At 44.4% G+C, this 22,795-nt stretch overlaps 1 protein-coding gene across 2 annotated transcripts in view; it reads right to left on the minus strand.

Moving 5' to 3' along the window:
• Nhsl1 (NHS like 1) overlaps positions 1–22,795 on the minus strand; it is a 59,256-nt gene that overhangs the window by 14,464 nt on the left and 21,997 nt on the right. Inside the window, exons 3-5 of one of the 2 annotated variants that reach the window (XM_059272697.1) lie at positions 20,098–20,222; positions 8,653–8,845; positions 4,340–4,471 (exon numbers count right to left, since the gene is read on the minus strand). In XM_059272697.1, the coding sequence (XP_059128680.1) occupies positions 4,340–4,471; positions 8,653–8,845; positions 20,098–20,222 (450 nt within the window). The remainder of the gene's footprint in view (positions 1–4,339; positions 4,472–8,652; positions 8,846–20,097; positions 20,223–22,795) is intronic. The other variant, XM_059272698.1, reaches the window with a different exon arrangement.

The following is a 22,795-nucleotide window of genomic DNA, read 5'->3' on the forward strand; positions in this document are numbered from 1 at the left end:
TATTCTGCAAAGGGAACATAGCAAAAAATTGACTCCTGATGACATACTGCTATACCCATGGATGAGTGCCTTGCTCAGCCCATATCAGATACACTTCTTGCAGTCCATGGGAGTTAACACAGAGACCCACAACTGGACAATAGGTAGGGAGTGAGAGACTTTGGAAGATTCAGTCCTAAGTGGGATGTTTTCATCAAACTCATCTCTCAAGACTCAGGAATCTATTCAGAAAAGAAAATGGAAAGATGGTAAGAACCAGAGGTGATGGATGCCTCCAAGGAATCAATGTCTTCTAGATAGAACAGGATTGACACATTCACACTGATGAACTCACAGAGACTGTGGCAGCACACACAAGGCCTACTCAGGTCCAAGACAGACAGGATCCCAGCACTGAAAAGAGAAAATGGATACAGGCTCCCACCCCTAACCAAAAAGCTATACCCAATTGATACTTGCTGGGAGAGGGAAAATGAGTTGTTTAATGGAGTAACAATGGGTCACTATACTCAGGCTCACTGAAGAGCCATTGGCCAATACAAAATAGACTCCATCTTGGGTCTGGCTGTGGATGTGCATAAGTGAGTGCATACATGTGCAATTTGTTTCGTTTTGAGAAAGAACATGAAGTTAGGTGGGTAGGCAAAAAGGGAGGCTCTAGGAGGGATTGGGGGAGGGGTAAGAATACGATCAGAATATATATTGTAAGAAAAAAATTTTAAGGACTAAAAATTAAAAAGGAGTTGTTATCTAATTGCTTCTTTTGAAAGGGTTTCCTCCCACTGTAGCCCAGACAAGGGTTTCCTCCCACTGTAGCCCAGACTTGCCTCAAACTTTCTGTGTTCCTGAGGATGATCCTGGACTTCTGGCTGCCCTGCCTCACCTCCTCAATTTTGGGATTCTAGGTGGGCACCATCACATCTGTTTTAGATAGGGATGATGATCAAAGCCAGGGCTTGACGCATACTGAGCAAGCACTCTACAGTCGGAGCTACATCACCAGCCCCAATTGTCCTTTAGTTGGTTTGTTCTGATTTTTGCCCCAGTATTACAGATTGAGCCCAGGCCCTGTACATGCTAGGCACGTGCCCAGCCATTGAGCTACAGCCTCTCCCCCCTCACCCCTTTTCTATATTTTTAACTTTGAGATAGTCTCACTAAGATACCTAAGCTGGCCCTGAACTCATCCTGTAGCCTCAGCAGACAGTGAACTTGTTATTCTCCTGCCTCCATCTCCTGAGTAGCTGGGATCACAGGCTGGAGTCACCTGCTTTGACACAGCGCCCCCTAGCTGTCACCCAGGCACATCGTTGACTGTACCAGTTGCCTCCTCCTCTGTGGCAGAGGTTGTAGAATAGATAATATGAGGAAAGTGATCACTAGTGGTGATCCTGTGTCACATGCAAAAGAGAAAGGAACTCTTCATCAGTTAAAAACAGTATTATAATTGCAGACTTGGATGGATGGGATCATTTCTGAAGATCAGCTAAGCAACTAACTGAGCTATTGGCTCTTCCTGGTTGGTTCAATAAAGCAAGTGATTGAAGATCCTGGTTCTCAGGCTGCAGAGTCGACTCAGCAGTCAAGGGCACCTGTTGTACCCAGGTTCAATCCCAGCACCTACATGGCAGCTCACAACCCTCTAAAAGAACTAATCCCAGGGCGTTGGATACTCTCTTCTGATCTCCACAGGCACCAGGCATACATGTGTTCCACATACATGTACACAGGTAAAACATTAAAACACACAAATAATCCTAATTTTCAGGGTTTAGGTTTCATGTAACAGACATCAGAGGACAACTTATACAGAATACGTGCGTGGATCTTGGCCAAACTCTTCTTACACTCTGTACAAAGTCATCCAGAACCTACTGTTTTGGCTGGAAAAGCCACCTTGGTGGCTTACAAAGACCCCAACTGCCTGGTTTTATGGCTACTTCTCTGAAGCCCAACTTCTCCAGCTCGTGGGAAAGCATTGCCTGGGCACCACAAGGGATCAGCCCAGGCAACGCTTCTGTGGATATGAACACTTCTTACTTTCTCACATGTGTGAGCTGTAACCTCAAGAGGGGAAACGACTTGAAAGAATGAGATACAACTAGGCTTTGAAAAAAGAACAACGTGTGCCCACGTCACTAGTGCAGAGATGACCTAGAGCCCACGGAGGGCTCAGAGCCTATGGAGCGCCCGAAACAAAGACAGACTTGAGGAATTCTGTCGGTGGTACAATTCAGTTTCTTTTGTTTTGTGTTTGTTCGGTTGGCTGTCCTTTTATTTATTTATTTATTTATTTATTTATTTATTTATTTATTTATTTATTTATTTTTGAGACAGGGTCTTACTTTGTAGCCCAGGGCAATTTGGCTTCTGCCTCCCAAGTGCTGCTTCTCACCCTGTAGCCAATGGCAATTCGCTGGCTTCCACCTCCCAAGTGCTGGGGTTACAGGTGTGACTCACCAATGCCTGGCTCTGCCTGTGTTCTGTTCTGTTTGTTGCTGATCTTTGTGGGGTTGTTTTACTTTCAGTGTGGGAGCACATGCATGCACAGTCACAGGGGGATGTGTGTGAGAGGGCAGGTGCCCTCGGAGGTCACAGCTGTGGGACACTCAGTAAGAGTGGGAACCAAACTCTGGTACAGGAGCTATGAGCAGCAGAGGCAAAGTGCTCCTCTTCTTTTGCAAAAGACTCTACAGTCCAGAAGGGAGGGTGTACAACCCTCTAGGACTGGATGTTGATAAGGGGGGAAATGCCAGTTAAGGAAGAGTGGGTCCGTCCTTCCTCCTACGTGGTATTTAAACATCAACCCTGGAGGGAAATGAGTACACGCAATCTCTTTAGCCTTGGAAGCTAAAACAGGACCTCAAGGCGTGTAATTAATATATCACTGTTGCTAGGGTAAGCTCATTTTGACTCAAAGACTCGTAAGCAATTTCAGAGATAATGACTCTTGCATTTCTCGAGTGTAACCTTCAACAGTAAATAAAAGTAAATTAAAACATCAGGCTAAAGTAACTATTATGAAATAAGTCCACAGGCTGACAAAGAAGTGAATTTCAAGGCAGTAACATAATGTCCCATGATAATAACAGTGACCCGTACAATGTACCAGGGACCAAGTACATCCTGTATACAAATTCATTTGGTCCTCAAAGAACCCTATGAGACAGACTCTATTGAGGTCACCATTCCATATGTAGAATGAAGAAGGGGACCCAGAAAGGTGGAGTGATGTGTCTAGGGTTACTCAGAGAATGACTGAGAGTCGGGATTCCAACCGGAGCAGCCTGGTGCTGGGGTGTGCTAAGCTGTGCCTGCTGGGCCCCATTGAAACACGAGGGGACGAAATGATTGCAGGAGGTGCAGGAAAGCTTTATCACAGCATATGGAAGAATAAGCACGAACACTGGGCAAGGGGACAGCGAGCTAACAACCCCACCAGCCCGATTGCTTTTCAAGTCGAACAAAAGAAGCCGTGAAACTGTTTGCTTTAAACGGAGGTATGGCCAAACACACGTGAACATAGTTTACACTTTTGTTACATGTATTTGTTACATGTGTGCATGTGCGATGCATACATGTGTTGGTCAGAGCACAACTTTCGGGAGCTGATTCTCTCCTCCTGCGGTGTGAGTCCCAGGGACCAAACTCAGGTCATTAGCCTCGGCAGCAGGTGCCTTTATCGCTAAGCCATTTCAGCAGCCTCATGAGCACTTTCTTTTTTGTTGGTTTTTTTTTGTTTGTTTGTTTGTTTTGTTTTTTCGAGACAAGGTTTCCCTGTGTAGCTTTGCGCCTTTCCTGGAACTCACTTGGTAGCCCAGGTTGGCCTTGAACTCACAGAGATCCGCCTGCCTCTGCCTCCTAAGTGCTGGAATTAAAGGTAAGCACCACCACCGCCCAGCCATGACCACTTTCTATAGCATTGACATTTACTATTAAATAACCGCAGGCTGCCACCTCTTAGGACAACATGCCCCCGGCATTGTCAGAATAACTAGCAAGTGTTTCTCCTGAGGTCGTCTTAGAATGAGGGTTCCATCTGGGCAAACCCCAGAGCTAAATAAAAGGTAAATGAAAACATAGATAGAAGTAATGCTCAAGGTCCCTGGAGATGATGATGGAATTCTTAACTCCCATGGTGCTAAGTGTCCATGGAATCCCTTCTCCATCCTTCTTCCCCAAAGCAACTCTACTGCACAGGGTGTGACATTCACCTAAGACCTCATCCAGAAGTTGGCCACCAGAACGTGTGTCAGTGACAGCACCACCCACATGAGGTTAGTGTGGTAAATTGAGGCAGCAAGGAGGGGCAACAGAACACAACGCTGACGAGCCATACCTAGCTCCTTCTGAATGATGTCAGGGATTCCTGAAATAGTCTTTCTCCTTTTGACTTTCTTCGGCCGTCTTACCAGAGTGTCTGTGTAAATTAGAGACCGCCGAAGGCTGGCCTGACGATCAAAATTCTCCCCTGACGTAGAATAGTAGAAGAAGCAAAGCAATGTTATGGTCAAGCAAGCTGACACCATGCACGTCCTTCCAGAAGCTTGTAACATGATAAGAAGGTATTAATAATGAGGTTAGCCAGTCACATGACGATGGGAGGCTGAAGGACGGACGCATAAAGAAGGGAAGCACAGTATCATCAGAAGGCTGTTTCCAGTGTCCACTGTGTGTCCTCCAAAGGAAGACAGACACCTCCACCTCACTTCTAAGCAAACTGCAAATTTGCCAATGACACACTGCGAGGGTGATTCTTTGTCACTTGAGAACGAAGTGAGTGCTTGATATCGTGTTTGGATCACAAAGCTCAATCTTTACATCAGTATGTATGTACCAATGGCATGAAATCCATTGTATTCATCGGGTCATCCCACGGAGACCAGTATCATGCTTGTGTGTTACAACAAGCCAAAGTCTGAGCTTATCAAATATTGGTCAAGAAGGCTAACAATTTGGATGGGGTGTGAAATCATCATAGTGTGAGACGTAACTGTAATGGAAACCAAATTGCCTTATAATGATAGAGTACTTGCACCACAGTGAGACCCAGCGACATTCCTGTTGTCAAAGCTGAACACTTTCTTTCTTGTACATCATTTTTTAAGGTGCCAGGGCTTGAACCCAGGGTCCAACACATGATGGGCAAGCGCTGCATCTCCACTTCCTATCTGCATCTTTTAAAGTTAATCCCGTTTCAGGCAGTGCAACCCAGGACCGCATCCACAGAGCAGTTTGCCCAGAGTTCAAGCAGATTAGCACACTATGGGAAACCAGAAAATAATAAAGTTTCTGACAGCATCAGTTACAGACTGATCTGAATTATTCGCCATTTTGGTTAAAGGAAGCTTTGCTGGATTGGTCTTTTTACATAGTTATTCTCTTATAAGTGAGATTTTAAAAAATACATACATGTATATAAATCCCATACTTTGACCGTCATCTAATGCATGAGAAAAGTATGAACCAGTCAGTCACTCTTGTTTAGTAATATTGTCATATCTTCAAAGTGGACACGTGACGGATAATGAAACTTCTACTTCACAGGAATGAAGTGTGAACCTGGTCTCATTAAAATGAGGTAATTCTTAAACACACACCCTCCACTGAGGAGCAGACTAATAAATGCTTGTGAACTTGCAAATCTTGGCAACTTTGCTCTGAATAGAAAAAAGCAGAAGCAGTTCAGAGCAGGGCCTGAAACGTCAGTGGGTACCATTCTGTGATAAACAGGCCCACAACACACAACATCTTAAACAGCGCTGAAAAGGAAGTCGTTCAGTGCTTTATTAGTTTCCTGAAGCAAAAGAAATGATATTCCTTCTATGGGGCATTAAAAGTGGGCAAAATATTATCAGAAAGTTGCATCTTAATCTCCAGTTTTCTGCCCTCACAGGGTAGAAATAAAAAAACAACCACCAACCAATTACTAAGAAAATCGTGCCGCAAACCACATGAGGATGAAAATCTATCTACAACATTCACATTGTTTCACACTGTGACTAAAAAAGGCTGTGCCACAGCCTGGGGTCTACACATCTCCTTAAGCAGAGGCTATGACTTGTATATCCTGGCATCCTCAACGGCACTCACTTAATGTCCAGGACCATGTAGTTAGGAGATAATTATCTGTTGAACTGAGTTGTTCCCTTTCACTGATAACACGGCATCAGCCCAAACATCAGAGCGAAAACAGTTTGCGAATGTTTTCCAAGTGTGTTGACCCGTACGCTAATCTTTTAGGTGGAAGACGTGATCCACGTGGCAGACATGATCCACGTGGCAGACGATGGAGCATAGTCATGTGTTCTTTTTATTTCAAACATTTCCCCTCCTTAACCTTTAGAAATACCAAGTCTCTACAAGACTGTAACTAAAGGGATTAAATCCCCTCGCAGGCCAGGGGCTCACTGTGTCCAGCCATTGGCTTGCTGTTCTGTGTCTCTAACCCTGGTAGGCGCCACTCGGGATTTGAAGCCGTATATGTATTAGCATCTGTTTTTCCAAAGCCTCGCCCAAAAAACCCAAGTCAGAGGGGCCGATAATCACCCCAATTAATAAGCATGTGGCCATTTCCTACAAGCAGTGGCATTTTTTAATCTAAATAAATCTGGAATTTTAGAAATAATTTAAAAGGGTTGGAGGTTGAAGAAGAACCTGTACCAATCCAACTACCCAAAAAGAAAGCTTTAAACCTATTGCTTCTTTGGACCACACTAGAGAAACGCCTCCTTAAGATACACGTGTGTCTATGTGAACACACAGATCCAGAAAACGGATCAAAATGTATAGAGCTGTTGGCATTCTGCGGAAATGCCAACTACTTGATTAAAAACAGATTGCGTTTTACAGGACTCAGGCCATCCAGTTCATTATTAGCATTCGTTCACCTTGTGTGGGTGGTATTTAAAAGTCTCCTTTTATAGGTAATTCATATCTACTTAGCTGCCAAACAGGTAAGAAAGCTAAGAGAAACAACTGGGCGAGCCATCTGTGAGGATACATTTCACTACAAACACTTCTCTATGCCTGAAATCCTCCTAACTCCAGATTCATTCCGCTTACTTCAAGGCAGAACCTTTTACTCTAATTCCTTTAACGGCTGTCATAGTTCATGGCACAATATGCCGAGCTTATAATATGATTTCAATGCTTTTAATCATACATAATTACATGTCTTCTGCACTTAATCCATCAGATGACTCGTTTTCTTGTAGAAAATATAAGCATACTGATGCCCAATGAAATAGGGAGTAAGCAGCACACTGTTCTACAGCATAGCTACTTACAAAAATAATATTTTAGAGATGGGAGCTAGGTGGAAGGGAGGCATGCTCGCAGACATCAGCAATGCTGTTTACGAAGAAAATGGATTAAAATGCCATGCTGTTTCCTAAGTAAAATATGTACATGGAATTGAAAATTATTCATGTGTTTATTAAATTTCCATGGAAATTCTACTCATAATTTCTAAATATGCTCTTAAGTTGTTTTTTTTTTTTTAAACAAATCTTATATAAACGTTACTGGTCCTCGCAAGTTTACTGGCACCATGGTAACAAGCCTTCCAACAGCAATAGCCTCAAAAGATAGAAGGATGCTGTAGGCTTTCATCCTATTAGTTAATGAAAATGTTCTCTTGGTCAGCCAGATTTAAGGGCATAGAGACCAGGCTTTGTGTGGATTTTGTGTATATGACACTACTCACTTATTTCTATGTAATACACCACCATAGTTAGTCGATACTACTATGATGATTGATGCTACAATTTGTGTGTGTACACACACACATACATACACACACTGAAGACTAAACTCGGGGCCTTGTCCAGCTACTGTGGACTCTACCATTTTGCATTTTGTGCCTTTCTCACACTGCTTACCAATTCTCTCGGAAGACTACAGAAGGGATAAAGATGGCCAATCTGGAATCTTTTTAACAGCTCCTCTAGAGGTGCGAGCCTCAGCTTGGAGCTCTCCGTGTTTTGTTACTTGCTGCCTTAATCATCAAAAGAGTTGACGATTCAACTCAGCAGTTAGAAGCCACAGTACTGCCAATGTGCCAACTGTAAAGTCGTCTCCTTGGCAGAAATGGATCTTTATTTTAGGATTGAGAGTCAAATTATAGAAACCAAAGCATACTTTTATCGTTCTACTGAGATTTTTTTTTAAAGATATGCTTTGGTTATTAATTTACTTTATCTCAAGCATTTCCTCCTTTTCTGTTTGAACAAACAAAAAGTAAGAAAATAATGAGTATAAAAAAAATGAAATTTTTTTTCACTTCTAGAAATATTTCTTATGGGAGTATACAATTTTTGCTGCTAAGGACCACATTTACAGGACATTCCTACAGAACCAAAACCTTAGTTAAGAACAGTGCAATTCAGAAGCCATCTCTTGCATGAATGGTTGAACCACCGAGTTCTCTGACAGAATATTTGTGGTCAGTGTCCACATCTAACAAACAGTGGGTGTTTTTCATGCAGACACATACATAGTTCTAGTATCTCCTTCATCAAACCAAGAGCAGGAGGCCAGCCCCTCGCTCTTCACTTGAAGGCATAAAGAAAATGCTAACAGCACATAGCAAACAAAGCCCCAGACACTCTCCCAAGGACATCCTGACTCTGTCTGCCCTGCAAAGCATACCAGTTATGTTAATAGGAACAACATCAGCCTGGACCGTCTGGGCTTGCTGCCGCGTCTTCTCTTCGGGTGTTGGCAGCGGCAGGGACTTGGTCCAGTTCGTCTGGGTGTGAAGGTCCGAGAAGTCAGCTGAGGTTGGCGTTTTAGGTCTCCTGATGCCGATAAATCTCTCTTCTTCAGATGAGGAGAGAGAACACTGCAGAGAGAGAGAGAGAGAGAGAAAACGTGTGTAAGTAATTAGCAGGAAGAGTTACAAGTAGTTATTTAAAAAAAAAATCAGACTAACTTAAAGCAGGTCTGAGAATGGTTCCCCTTCTAAGAACAGAGTAACAATCGCCTCTTGCACATGACCTTCTGCACACACGATTCATCCTGCCCTTCATCTGGACAATGTCAGGGTAGCAGAAGGTTTGGCTGACCCACAGAGTCTTCACACCCTTCCGGTTTCGCTCAACTCTGCTGCGGTTAGAAAGCCTATGGATTTAGTCTAACATGAGAAGCCCGGAGAAATGTCGTGGCCAAGGCCACCACTTTCTATTTGTATTAAAATTCAGTTTTGCTCAAGGTAATTTCTAGCTTCAATCTTATTTCCTTTAGGCTCTGACCTCAAGGAACGCTTCAAAATGATGGCGCCATTGTTCAACTATCTGTGTGCTTCTGAAGCCGTCTATATGGATTAAAAAAAAAAAAAGTCAGTGTGAAATTGTTAAGAGGCTGACTAAAGCTGTGCTCTGGGCCTTATCAGAATTCCATGACAACACCTGAGCTGTGTTCTCTTTGACACAGATTAGCATTCTTACTGGAGAGCCCTCCGTCGATGCCCTTCCCCGAGACACCTGAAGCCGCGTCAGCAAGAAAGCTGTGTTGGCAAACATTTTAAACGTGACTTCACCAGAGGTCCTGGGCAGTCAGTTCTGTAAGGGAGACGACCCAAGAACTCAAAATAAATGCACCATGTTTAGAAACAAAAGCCAAATACAACAACAACAGCAACAAAAGAGTAGCTTGGCTGATGTGAGGAAGCAGCCATTGAAGATACACAAGAAATGTAAAATGGACCAGTCAAGTTTCTAGAATTTAAACTGAAACGCCACTAGGCAATGAAGGTGTTTAAGAAGAACTCTACTGAAGAAGAAAGGGTCGTGAACCTTCCCCAAGTAGACACCTGTGTAAGCAGCTCCCAGATCAACTCAAGCTCTCTTGGCCAAGCCCCCCAAAGCAAAGGTAACTGCTCCCCAGCTGTGTTTTATGTTATTTGATAAGGGTACTCATACTGTCAGCTCCCTCTCCCCCCACCCCTTGACTCGTTTTTATTTGTGAAAATTTATCTAGCTTTAAATGGCGGGCCTAGACGCCTTCTAGGACGTAAGGAACATCTCTAAGGGGACACATGGAAGAAATAGAAATACAGAAAGACATCAGTCTGTCCCCTTCAGACACAAGATGACTGCCACCAGTGTTTAGAGCTATGGAAACAAACGGCCTGAAAAATACTCATCCCTGCTACTACTTATGGGACACAAATCTGAAAAACAGCCTCGGGACAAGGCTGAACACTACAAAGTCCCAGGCTCCTCTGAAACGCTGAACTTTCCTTTGCTGGGAAGGGGCTGCATGGCCCACCTCCTGCACCCGGAGGTACTCTCAGGTCTCAATAAATGTGCGTGTGTCCTGACTGCTAAATACAGAGACAGTGAGCATGGCAGACATAGACATGACTTCGGAAAGGCAGAAACCATAAAGTAACAAGTACGAATCTTTCTTTTATTGCAAAGAGAATATGAATAATAGAAACACTGTGGAGCTAAAAATATAAATCAGAGCTGGGCAGTGGTGGCGCACGCCTTTAATCCCAGCACTCAGGAGGCAGAGGCAGATGGATTTCTGAGTTCAAGGCTAGCCTGGTCTACAGAGTTGAGTTCCAGAACGGCCAGGGCCACACAAAGAAACTGTATCTTGAAAAACGTGTGTGTGGGTGTATATATATATATATATATATATATATATATATATATATATATATATATAATTAAATCTCAATATCTACTTTTATTGTTGCTAACTTGCAAAACATAAAAAGACCATCTAGTTTCTTTTCAATCTAGGGGAAATGTGGATTAATATTCGTAACTAGACAAATACACTCGGTGCATATGGTGAGCATGTGTCACTGACAACTTATTACGGCACTAACTTGAACACTATTCGATGATCAGACTGCACACAGGTCCTTACAAAGTCCCCAGCAAGATGACTTAGCGGGTAAAGGTCCTTGCCATTGCCGAGTTCAAGCCCAGGAACTCTTAGGATAGGGGAGGAAGGCCACACTGTGGCATGGGCTTGCTCACACTCGTACAAAACTAAAGGAGACTGTTAAGATTATCAAACGGATTCCCGAGGCATCAGAAGCTGAGCCCGCTGAGGGACACCCTTTAGTTCCAGTCCTCTTGAAGTTTCAACACTCTCGTTGAGTCTGACTTTTACCACATTTCTCTATCTGCAAGGTACACCACCCACCCACCCACCCACCACACACACACAAAGGCATACTAAAATTGATTTTATTTGAGAATGCCATGGCGGGTGGTAGAACAGTCACGTGTCTGATGTTGACTCGCCGTCGAGAGAGTTAGAAGCTTACTCCAGCAGAACGGGCGGCATCAATTTGGAAGGTAGGAAAAAGCAACTCCCGGACCAACAGCTGTGAAAGGAGAGGAAGCGAAGGTCTGGGCTGGTGGAGGACCGATGAGCTGCTTTACCAGGTGACATCACCAAGGACCAGCGACAAGCACCACTCTTGCCTCTTCAGCACCCCGAGGAGGCGAGGCGAGGCTGCGGCTCTGCAGGCCCACTAACCTACTTTCCTTGATGACGTCATAGTCGACAGCTTTCACAGCCAGGCAGAACTTCCCTGCAGTTTTGGTTGCCATGGGAGGATCCCCAGGGCTGGCTGCAGTGTGACAACTCACTCGCAAAGCAAATCAATTTTACCAAGCTCTCAAAGCTCTCCCTCTCCTCTCTGGCCAGCAAAGTTCCCAGGCAAGCGGAACACAAAATCAATATGCAAATGTGGTCGTTTCACAGTCCCACCATTTACCGATGAAAAGGCCAGGGTGGATGACTTTCAGACTGGTCCAGCTCCCAGACCCAATCTGTTTCTAAGCACAAGAGGGACCAGGAAAACCCCCGCTGAGTCTCCGTGGCAGTCTTTCATATGGGTTCCATTAAGAAAGATGTGGTCTGGATGGTACCCACCCCATGTGTTACAGGCTGCTTTCAAGCTTCCTCCTATCCGTGTCAGGACTGTTAGGAGATGGGACCAAGCAAGAGGATTTTAGGTCATGGTGGGGATGCCCTCAAAGGGGAGCATGGAACTCTGGCTCCTTCCTTCGCTGAAGTATTTGTCCTCTGGCCACAGGGAGATGGTTTTGCTTGATTTCTCAATGCTATGAAATGTTGCCTTTCTACAGGACCCACAGACTAGGAAGCCAACCCATCATGGGCTGAAACCTCCAGTCTATGAGACATGAATAAGCCTTCTCTTCTTACAAAAGGTTATTTAGTATTTGGTATAGTGACTGGAAGGTGACTAACAAACTCTTGTAACGCCCTGGGTCCTACAGTTCCCAGTAATGGGTCTCCTCCTCCTGTCTTTGTTCATCAACCATCCCCACCCCTCCTCTCCAGCAGTCTATTCTCTTTTTCACATCATGGTACTCCTCTCCCCAGACCCTCCAGAATCCTTACTCAGGCATGTCAGATAAACCAAAGATGGAGAGAGAGACAGAGATGCCAAAAGCTGGCATAACAAAAGTGAAGAAATTGGTGGTGGTGGTGGTGGTGAGTGGCAATGTCATTCTTTAATAAGTACCATGGTACCGTAAAAAGAACTTGAATCTGAGAAGCCCTGGACCCATCCCCTCCCTGACGTTTTCTAGTTATGTGGTTATGTGAAAGCATTCCCTGTTTCTGAGACTCGGATCCCAAACTGTTAAAACAACAGTTCTAAGTATTAAAACACCCATTTCGTGGGGTTCTTAGGGAAAATGGGAGACAATGTGGGGACAAATTCTAAAGATGTTTTGAATTACCAAGTCAGAAACTGCAGGACTCCTGGGAGTTGTACATATGGATGACCTGTGAAGCCAGGATAATCATATCTTTTTTTTTTTTTTAAGTAGCTGCCAAAACACTCAAATCCATTGCTTCGGGCAGAAAATTCCATGTGGGCAGAAGAAGAGGCAAGATGATTGGGAAGGTGGCCAAATTTTCATAGAACAGACATTGTCTATTGTGCCATTTTCTTTGATGTCTGGCTTGGAAAGTTTAATAAAAGTAATCATCATTATCTGAGCACACAGTGTGTTGTTCCAGGCCCTACACACACAGGACTTTACAGACATCCATATACTCGCCCTTATAACACTCTCGGGAGGCCGGAGGGACACAGCACAGCGAGATATCATCTACATCAAAACCCCGATACCTTTGAGAGCAAGAGCGTTGCTATTAATAATTACACAGGAGAGCAGCTGCAAACCAGGTCTGTCCCCCGCGAACCACATGTGGCTTCATCTCTTTACAGTTAGAGAAACCGAAGCCCAGGTAAGGAAGCAAAGGAACCGGCCGGAACAGGTGGGGAAGCAGCCTCGAACCCGTGCTCTCTGCACCATGTACAAACGAGCAAACGAGCCTCCAGCCTCCGGTGCACAGGTACAGCAACCGACGAGGCCCCTGCCGTCCGTCTTCAAAGTCTTCCTTTTGATTTAAGTACTTCCTCTAACGAAAGAAACCTAAAACACCCCCCGGGGGTGTCAGTTCAAAAACCAACAGGAAGGAGAAAAGACAATTTCAGTTTCTGTGACTACCACCGAGGCCAGCCATTTATTGCCAACATTCCAATCCAACTCATCGCTCTGGGGATGAATTTCCTACAAGAGGTTGAGTAACTGGCACCTGGTGCCCTTTGCCGAAGACAATGGGGCCTCTGTGCGTGTTTCCCAGAATCAATGAACACACCATCCAGTGCAGCCTCCCACAACGGCACCTGGAGAAACCCCCCCCCCCCCATCTACCTGCAGGAAGCATTCTGGCGCCTGTAACGGATCGCCCTTCAAACCTCACATACACAGAACACCGAAGGAAAAAAGTCAACACAAGAACAAAGAGCGGGGACTTGGTCTTTGATTTCCCAGTTGACACACGGGCATTTTCTGGAATTTCAAAATACCCTCTGCTGTGACAGCCCTTCCCGCTCACGGCGAGTTTGTTTGCTGTTTAGATAACGTGCAGCACAAACAATTGGAAATAATTCCAACATTTTTCTTGCCACACTACATTACTGCTTTTAATATCAAAGACGTGTGGTTCTCATTAGCAAATTACCTTTCTTCATCCCTGAAACAGACTGCAGAGCCTTACACTTGGTAAGAGTTCCTGCACCGGGATCATTAGGATAATTACTCGAGGACAATTAGCCTGAGTGAGTAAATAAGCAGGATACACACCCCTCAGGTTCTCTTTTCCAGTGGATCGCCCTTCACCCTCTGCTCTGTCAACAACTTTCATTTTAAGACAGAGCTCCTACCCCAAGCACTTCGGGAAGTATAATAGTTGCTGGATGCAAATCAGATGCTTTCTATTAGACCCTGTGCAGTCTAAGCATGTGTTAAGTCCTGCCCTTTCTATATTCTTCAGCCTTCTCTCATCATCCTCCAAACCTCCCTAGGAAATACCAAAGGGTTTTCCTGGCAGAATTTGCCCTCGAGAGTGGCTTCTTCTATACTCTCTAAAGTTGTTAGTTAGCACAGCTTTGAGAATAAAGTTTTTTGTTGTTGCTGTTTTTTGTTTTGTTTTGTTTAATACTGTAAGAATTGAATCACAGAAGTACCATAGACTGCTGGTGTGGAGAGCCCTCTGTGTTTACAGGATCCCCCTGATGTGAAACATCAGCCAGATGATCTACGAAGCCCAGTGAAGACACAGGTCCATTTCTAAACTATATTCCGGTTTTGGTATCAGGCTCTGCCTGGCCCATGCATTCAGGGCCTACACTGCAAGATCCCCGATTGCTTGCAAATCTTCACAGACAGCTTCCCTTCCTCCTTACTCTCCTGTTTTCCAGTCGTCCCAGCTACCAATGTCTCGGCCCAGCCCCCATGGTCCTCTTCCAATAGCCCCAAGACAGAACAGAGCAAATCCACTTCTCTACAGAGGTAACTTAGTACATCATCAACTTCAGAAAAAACGACAGCATTCATGCACTGAGTCCACTGACCTGAGGACATTTCTTCACGTCATATTCCTGCTCTTTCACACTATTCTAAAGCTTGCTTGTACAGATAACAAGCACTCCCTACTAAATTTACCTTTGGTTCTTCTGCCTGATATGGTAATTTTAAAACTTCATCTCTTACCCTGACTATAAATATGAAAGCTACTGATTTCTGTATATCAACTTGATACCTTCCTAAATCACTGGACTGCATGATTTATAATAGTTTAAAACTTGTACTTTTCTAAATTTAACAAGTAGTACACATACTCAAGATGCGCCAAGGGTAGTATTACAACCTCAGACTTTCCAAATTGTGTGCTTCTGATATGGGATGCGACATTTAGTATTTACTTGTTTGTTTGTTTGTTTACCAGCTCTGGGGACTGCACTCAAGATCTCCCAGGGAGAAAGCACTCAATCGCTGAGTGGCCAGTCCAGCACAATTTTCTAATTATGCTGGACAGTTCATTCCAGTCAGTGTTAAGTAGTGACCACGGCAGTGACCATCCTTCTCTTCTGTCCCCTTGGAATGGGAACAGCACATAGACCACTGAATGCATGGCGAGGCCAGAGGGAAAAATCTAGAATTGAGGTCTCTCCCTCCTTTTATCTTGGGTTTGGGGGATAGAATTCAGGCCATCAGGTTGGCACGGCCATCATTTTACCCTCTGAGCCATCTCCCTGGCCCCCACTCCAATTTTTGTGGGTTTTTTAAAAATAGGCAATGGCTGTTAAATTATATTAAATATCTTGCCAGTATCTATTATTTTAATTACATGATTTTTATCTCAAGATTTATTAATATATTCAATATTAATAGTCAATTGCCATACTTTATCTAAGTCCATACATTGCCATTAAAATAAACTGCAGTGAACTATGGAGTCTTGTCTTTTAATGAGCTTCTGGTCATGTTTCCTAATGATTTATGATTGATAAAGCCAATCTTCATGAGTCAGACTTCCTGGTTAATCTGCCTCCTAAAGTCTCTGGCAAGTGTTGGCTTTGTGTTAAACTAATCGGTTAAGAAAGAACCGAGCCGGGCGGTGGTGGCGCACGCCTTTAATCCCAGCACTCGGGAGGCAGAGCCAGGCGGATCTCTGTGAGTTCAAGGCCAGCCTGGACTACCAAGTGAGTTCCAGGAAAGGCGCAAAGCTACACAGAGAAACCCTGTCTCGAAAAACCAAAAAAAAAAACAAAACAAAAAAAAAAAAAAAGAAAGAAAGAAAGAAAGAAAGAAAGAAAGAAAGAAAGAAAGAAAGAAAGAAAGAACCGAACTTGAAGCTGGAGAGATGGCTCAGCCATTAAGAACCCTTACTGCTCTTGCAGAGGACCTGGGTTTAGTTCCCAAAACCTACAAAGCAGCTCGCAGTGAGTGGAAACTCCAGTTCTAGAGGATCTAACGCCCTCTTTTGGCCTCTGTAGACACAGCACACACACATACATGCAGGCAAAATACTCCCACCCATGCATTCAAAATAAATAAATCTTTAGAAAAAGAACTGAGCTCTTCCTTTTGCTCTGGAACAGTTTCAAGCACTGGAGACCACCCTGTCCACTCTCCATGAGACAGGCCTGTAAAAACATTCCCTCTCTTCTGGGTCAGATGTGATATATCACCTAAATTATAAAATCAAATTTGATTGACTTCTTACTATCCATGCAACAAGACAAACTCTTTGACTCTCTCTCCACTGTTCCTGTTCCCACTCAGAGTCAACTCAGTACACACAGAACTGACCACCTCAAACCTGTTCTGGTCCTCACCACCTCACATCTAACCTGCTTTATACTTACTCTCATTGACACACATCCTGACCTACCCATTGCAGGATGCCCACATTTGAGATTTTTTTAAAGGCAGTTTAAAAGTTAGTAATCACGCAGAAATTTCTGGTAGTGGTAGACAAAATAACCAAACGTGCCTGATGTTTCTGGCTGAAACACTAGGTGGGATGGAGTGGGTTCACTGAGATGGAGAAAGCTATGGTGACTAGGTTCCTTTTGCTGTGTTTTTAAGAGGGTTCTGAGAATCACAGACTTGGACTTGGACAAATAAATCTGTGGTAAGGGAAGATGGGCAGTCAACAGATAAATGTTTAAGTTCAGGCAAGAAATTGGTATTTAAAGCTGGGCACGGTAGCCCACACCTGTAATCAGTACTCAGAGATTAAAGCAGTAGGATCATCATGGATTCAGCTACATTATGAGCTCCAGGTCAACCTGGTCTACAGTGTGAGAGTCTGCCTTAAAACAAAACAAAACAAAACTGAAATTTAGAAAACCTCCATGAATGGGATTTAGAACTAGGGGGATTCACTGATATTCCCTCAAGGCATGAATCTGTTACAGGGAAGAACAGGCACATGATCTGAGCCTATGGTGTTGATTTAGACAGATGGAAGAAAAGGAGTATCCATGACTAGGAAGTCATACAAATAAGAGACAAGGGAACCCAGAAGGAGTGGGGTGCTGTGGAAGCTAAGTAACTACTCTAAGAAGATTCACAAATGATGGCAAATGCAGCCGAGAAGAAAAGATGAACTCTGAAAGCTACCAGCGTGGTACCATGGAAGTGACTCCTGGGCACGAGGGTAGATTCAGTAGTGAGCTAGGGCTAGAGGTTTGGAGGGCTCCAGAGGAAACCGTAAAGACAGGCAATTGGAGACAGTAAGTCTAGACAGTTCCTGGGAGAAATAACGAGGAAAGGAAAATCTGGTGGAATTGGAGGGAGATGAAAGGTCAAAGGAAGTTTCCTTCAAGATGAAAGAAAACTCAATGTGTTCGTATAATGACGGCTATGGTGCAAGAAAGAACTCATCAGGCCAAAGAGGGAGGGGTAAACTGCACATGTGATGTTCCCTAGAGGCTGGCCTTATTCATTCCACGGAGAAGACCTTGAGTGCGTACTGCATGCCAGGCTCTAAACTAGGCACTTGGGATATAATGGGAGAGAAAGGGATTAGCAACCATTTACCCATTGTGGTGGCAGGACAGAGCGAGCGTACACAGGAAGAGGTGCAAGCAGGGCAGTCACGTGGTTTGTGGAAAAGCGGCCTTCTGATTGCTTTGGTTTTCCAGAGGCTCTACCAGACACAGGGGATGCAGGGTTTGGAGGCGTGAGCAGGCGGGACTACAACTTGAGAGAGCAGCAGACAAAGCAGATGAGTTGGCATGCTGGAGCTGGCTTAAGGTCACCCGTTAGCAGTGCAGCTCGCTGACGTGCCCTGGTGTTCTTCTCCAGCCTGCGGAGCTAATTAGGCTGCAAAGCAGGAGGAAGCCCGGGCCAAACTGGGGGTGAGATTTTGCTGGTAACATGACAGGGGAGCAACACCAGCACAGCTGAAGGAAGACACAGAAGTGGACAGGATGATGGGCCACATGACAGGAACCAGGGAAAGAGGCGCGCAGACACGGAAAGGGCGGGGCCGATGGGCTAGACTCTCTTTTAACCACGAGAACCAATGATGAATTTGTAACGAGCGTCTCGAAGGATCAGGATGAAGAAAATACAAACTCATCTTCACCTGCTTTCTTTAACCTCAGCAGATCCCACAGGACACACTTTAGAACCAAGCCCAGAGCCTCCACCACTGCCTCCTCTGTCCCTGTCCCCGGGCATGCTTTCTCCCCTGGATGACTGCAGTAGCCTACTGTCTGGTCTCTCTGTGTCTGTCACCAACTCCCTGTGAGCTCATCGTCAGAAACTACGGTAATCAGCAATTCAGATCACATTAATTTTCCTTACTCATGCCAATGAAGAAGAAGAAGAGTTGTTGATAGTCAAGAACAGATCAATTTTGAAATGACTGTTTGTCCCATTATACAATAGTAAGTAACCGTTTTTGTATGCCTTAGCAAAAAGACGAGCCTAACATGCAAACATATCCTTTAGGAAATACAAAAAAATAAACAAATGAAAAAAATTTTTTAAAAAAAGTCCAGTATCCAGGTAGGGAAGAAGGCCATGGGATCCGACATCTGGCCTCTAAGGCATCGGCATGTTGTATATTTATATATGCTCCAGCCGCACATAAAGTAAAACAATAAAAATAAATCTTCAAAAAAGTGAGCCAAACCCAATCCCCAAATCTTACTTTAATTAATCCCACTGTCTGTCTACGTCACGTAATAAAATGAAAATGGGATACTGAAAATAAATAAAACTCTCCACATACTTTATTCTCTCTCTTGTGTATTTAGAATGGAGGGGGTCTACTCTCCGATGTGGTTTATGTGTGTTGCAAGAGGCAGCATGAGAAGAAGGAACCCAGAGGTGCACAGAGTCACCGGGTGAACTGGCCAGTGTAACAAAAACAAGTAAAGGAATTCCTTACACACCTGGCCTATTGCCACACGCCACTTTTGAACCAGTGGATTTTACTTTTTGCTATGGGCTTGAACAGATAGATGGTTTATGCCTCTAAGGCCTGCAAGCCTAGTCCTAAAAGGGCAATTTTGGGGTGCGATTGTCAAACAGGAAGACTACTGGGAGGTTTACAGGTCATTCAGGGTGTGCTCTTGAAGGGAACTAAGGTAGTTTGTTGTTGAACCCACCAACTACTCTCTTGCATCCTGTTATGAGATGTGACCTGTTCTCTGACACCTTCTTCCTGTCACTACATCTACCATGATGTGACAGTTAGGAGGACTCTCACCAGAACTGTATGCCATGTCCGTAATCCCTCAAACTGGGACCTATGCAGAACTCCCCCGCTCAGAAACAGTCTTCTGGGGGCTTTTAAAGATTGCTGAGGCATCGCTGACTAGAGCAGAGCTCTCTGAGAGGTGATCGAGCTCCTGGTCATATGAAAAACAAAAGATTTTCGAAAGACATCTTTTGCTAACCAACAGATATTCAAAATGTACGAATATACAGAGCAAACACTGCTTTTGTGTATTTCTTGGATCCTGGCCTCGCCTCCCTTTTATGTAAAAAACAGAACAATTTTATGCTTGAGGATAAATTGCAAACACAGTATCGAGAGCCGGTGGGCTCTCCACCCATCCCCCCGTCTGCAGGAGATCACACAGGAGTCAGGGTACTTTTGTCAAAACCACGTGATGAACTCAGGACAAGACTCAGCTGGAAGGAAGGGTGCCTTCTGAGTCTATCAGCCCTCCTCTGCTACAGGGCGCAATGCAGATGCCCATGCTGCAGCGAGCCTCACCTTTCGGTCCGTTTCTGCATCCTCATCTTGATAATCGTCGCCCGGGCTGGAGCTGGCTGCGAAGGTGGGTCCCTGAGAATAGTACTGAGAGCTTCGACATCCATCGCGCCTCAGCTTGTCACACTCTGCAGAGAGAACAGGCAGGGAGGGCAAGAAGAAGTCATTAGAAAGCAGAATGGCAGTGCAAGAAGTCAATAGAAAGCAGAATGGCCAGGGCCCACTTGACTTATCCAAGAATATTTTCCCAAGCAACACAGGATCTCGAAATAATGATGTAAGTGATTAAGGGTTATTAAGGCGCTAAATATCGCATCGATGCACTGTAAGTGGAGCGTCGGAGCGCACCACCACCCTTACCCTACGCAGTAAATGCTTGTCAGCAACTCTGTTCACAGGAAGTTGAAGGTTAGCATAATTAAAACACATGTTCAGTATGCTAGGCAAGGAAGCAGTGAACTCAGAATGTTACCCCAGGGCCTTCATTACTGTGCTGTAATTGTCACAGAACTACTGATTATAACAGCTTTTCCAAACCCCAAAACACAAGTGACGGCCAAGCCATGCCTGTTTCCAGGACTTAGCACAAGTGACATGAGAGATCATGTCATGACGGGGATACTATCGCTTTACACGGAGGTGGGGTGGGGGAGGGGAAGGAGGGGGAGGAGAGCACAGAGCCCTGAAAGTGAAACTCACAGCCCTGAAGATGCTAAGCAGGTGCCGTATCACTTGGCCTGCAATTTAATTTTGATATCAAATTTGCTGCGCGGAACTTCATAGGAAGCTATGCGCCGGCCGGAGATATCTGCCGGTCCACAGAGGAATGCCTGGCGGCAGCATGGACAATAACAGCTCCGTGTGCCTTGACTGGCAAAGGGCTGGGGTCACAAGGGACACCAGTGTAGGGAGGACTCTCATTATCTGGGCTAGCGTATGGGAAAGCCCTAGGAGCTTTTCCAGTTATTTACCCAGACTCATTAGAGGGGCATGTGCCCGGCAAGGGGAGCTGTAATGTGGTTCCCTTAAAAATCAACTTTCTAAAGCAGCCAAAGAATGTGCTTTTCTAAAAGTTTTCTCTTTACAGGGCTTTTTAAAACCATACCCCTAAAAGCACAGAACCAAACAAAGGCCTCTCCACAGCTCCTGTGTCAACACAGAACCTATGTCTCTCACTACAGTGTGAGAGCCCACAGAGGTTTCCTAGTGAGATCTGAGCTTGCTTTACCCAGCAGGGCTGCATAAGGGAATGGGCTGACCTCGTGGGTAGTCACCAGGTGTATGGAAGGGTCTGCACTTGGCTGTGCTAAGGGGAGGTCTTTTGCTCCCCCACCCCTGGCATTTCTATAAAAAGCCCTTTGGAAGAGACAGAAGGGGCTGGTGGATAAGGATCCAGGCCCTCCCGAGGCTATCCTGTGTTTCTATCTGTCTCTCCTCTCTATATTTCTATCTAAATCTCTTATCCCTCACTCCTCAAGAGCACCCTGGGGAAAAAAGGTGGGGGTGGGTCCCCCACACCAGAGAAGGACAGTTACTTCAGTAAGAGATAAAATCATGAGGTTGTTGTTGTTGTTGTTGTTGTTTGGGAAGAGAAAATAAAAGTCCTCAGTCTTCTTCCTTGCCATGGGAGTGGATGGAGGAAGTTTCTAATTCAGAACTATGTATCAGATTTAAAAAAGAAAAAAAGTTCCTAACAACAGTCACTAAGCGCTCTGAAAATGTCAAGGTAACTGGAAAATGAACACTATGAGGTAGCTAAGTAACAACTTCAGTCACTTAACGGCTGGCAAGTATTCATAACACTTTTTAGAGTGCAATCTTCAAGTGTCTGAAGCTTCCAGAAGCCAAACTATTTTTAAAATTAGATTTATTTATATATTTATTTGTCGTGCGTGTATAAATGAAAATTCACTCATGCAATGTAGCCCTTTAGCTGGAGAAATATTTTCATAACTTCCCAACAATTATCAATTTCTCTGAGATAAATACAAATGATCTATACCCTCATTCTACTGAGATAATGTTAGAGAAAACACGAAGAGTAGCTTTCAAATGGTATTCTCTGGAGATCTCTGGGGTTCTTGAATATTTAATTTGGTTTTCTTTAAATCCCTACATTAAGGGAAGGTTAAAAGTGGTAACATTCAACTCAAGAGTTTTACATGCCGTATCTTAACACACCCCAGTGGGTTCGGCACTTAACGTGCTGCTAAAATCACTTTCCCATGGCCCTAGAAATGGACCATTCCAATCATCTCTGTGTCACTGAGTCTTCTAAAGGATGGGGCAAACTGTGCAAGATGAACCACCACAAACAATTACCATCCACAGCTATGAGCCTCCGCAATGCAGGCTTTTCTAATATCTGACAAATAAACAAGAATGAAGATTAGACCCCAAAGCCTTTCAACCAAACTCTTTCATCTACAATCATCTTTTCTGGCCACTCCAATCAAGCATGTAAAGAGTCTGAATTGGTATGGTGGCACACACCAGTAATCCTGGCAATTGGGAGGTGGAAGCCAGAAAAACAAAAGTTCAAGGCCAGCCTGAGCTAACCAAGACAGACCATGCCTCAAAACAAACAAACAAACAAAAAAGACATTAAATTGTGTTTATGTATGGATAACATGTAAGATTGTATTTGAAATATAAGATTTCTTTCCCTCAGAAGTAGGGACTCCTGGGCTAGCCCATTCTA

This window comes from Peromyscus eremicus, chromosome 8b, assembly GCF_949786415.1.
Source record: "Peromyscus eremicus chromosome 8b, PerEre_H2_v1, whole genome shotgun sequence".
In the NCBI taxonomy this organism is placed as follows: domain Eukaryota; kingdom Metazoa; phylum Chordata; class Mammalia; order Rodentia; family Cricetidae; genus Peromyscus; species Peromyscus eremicus.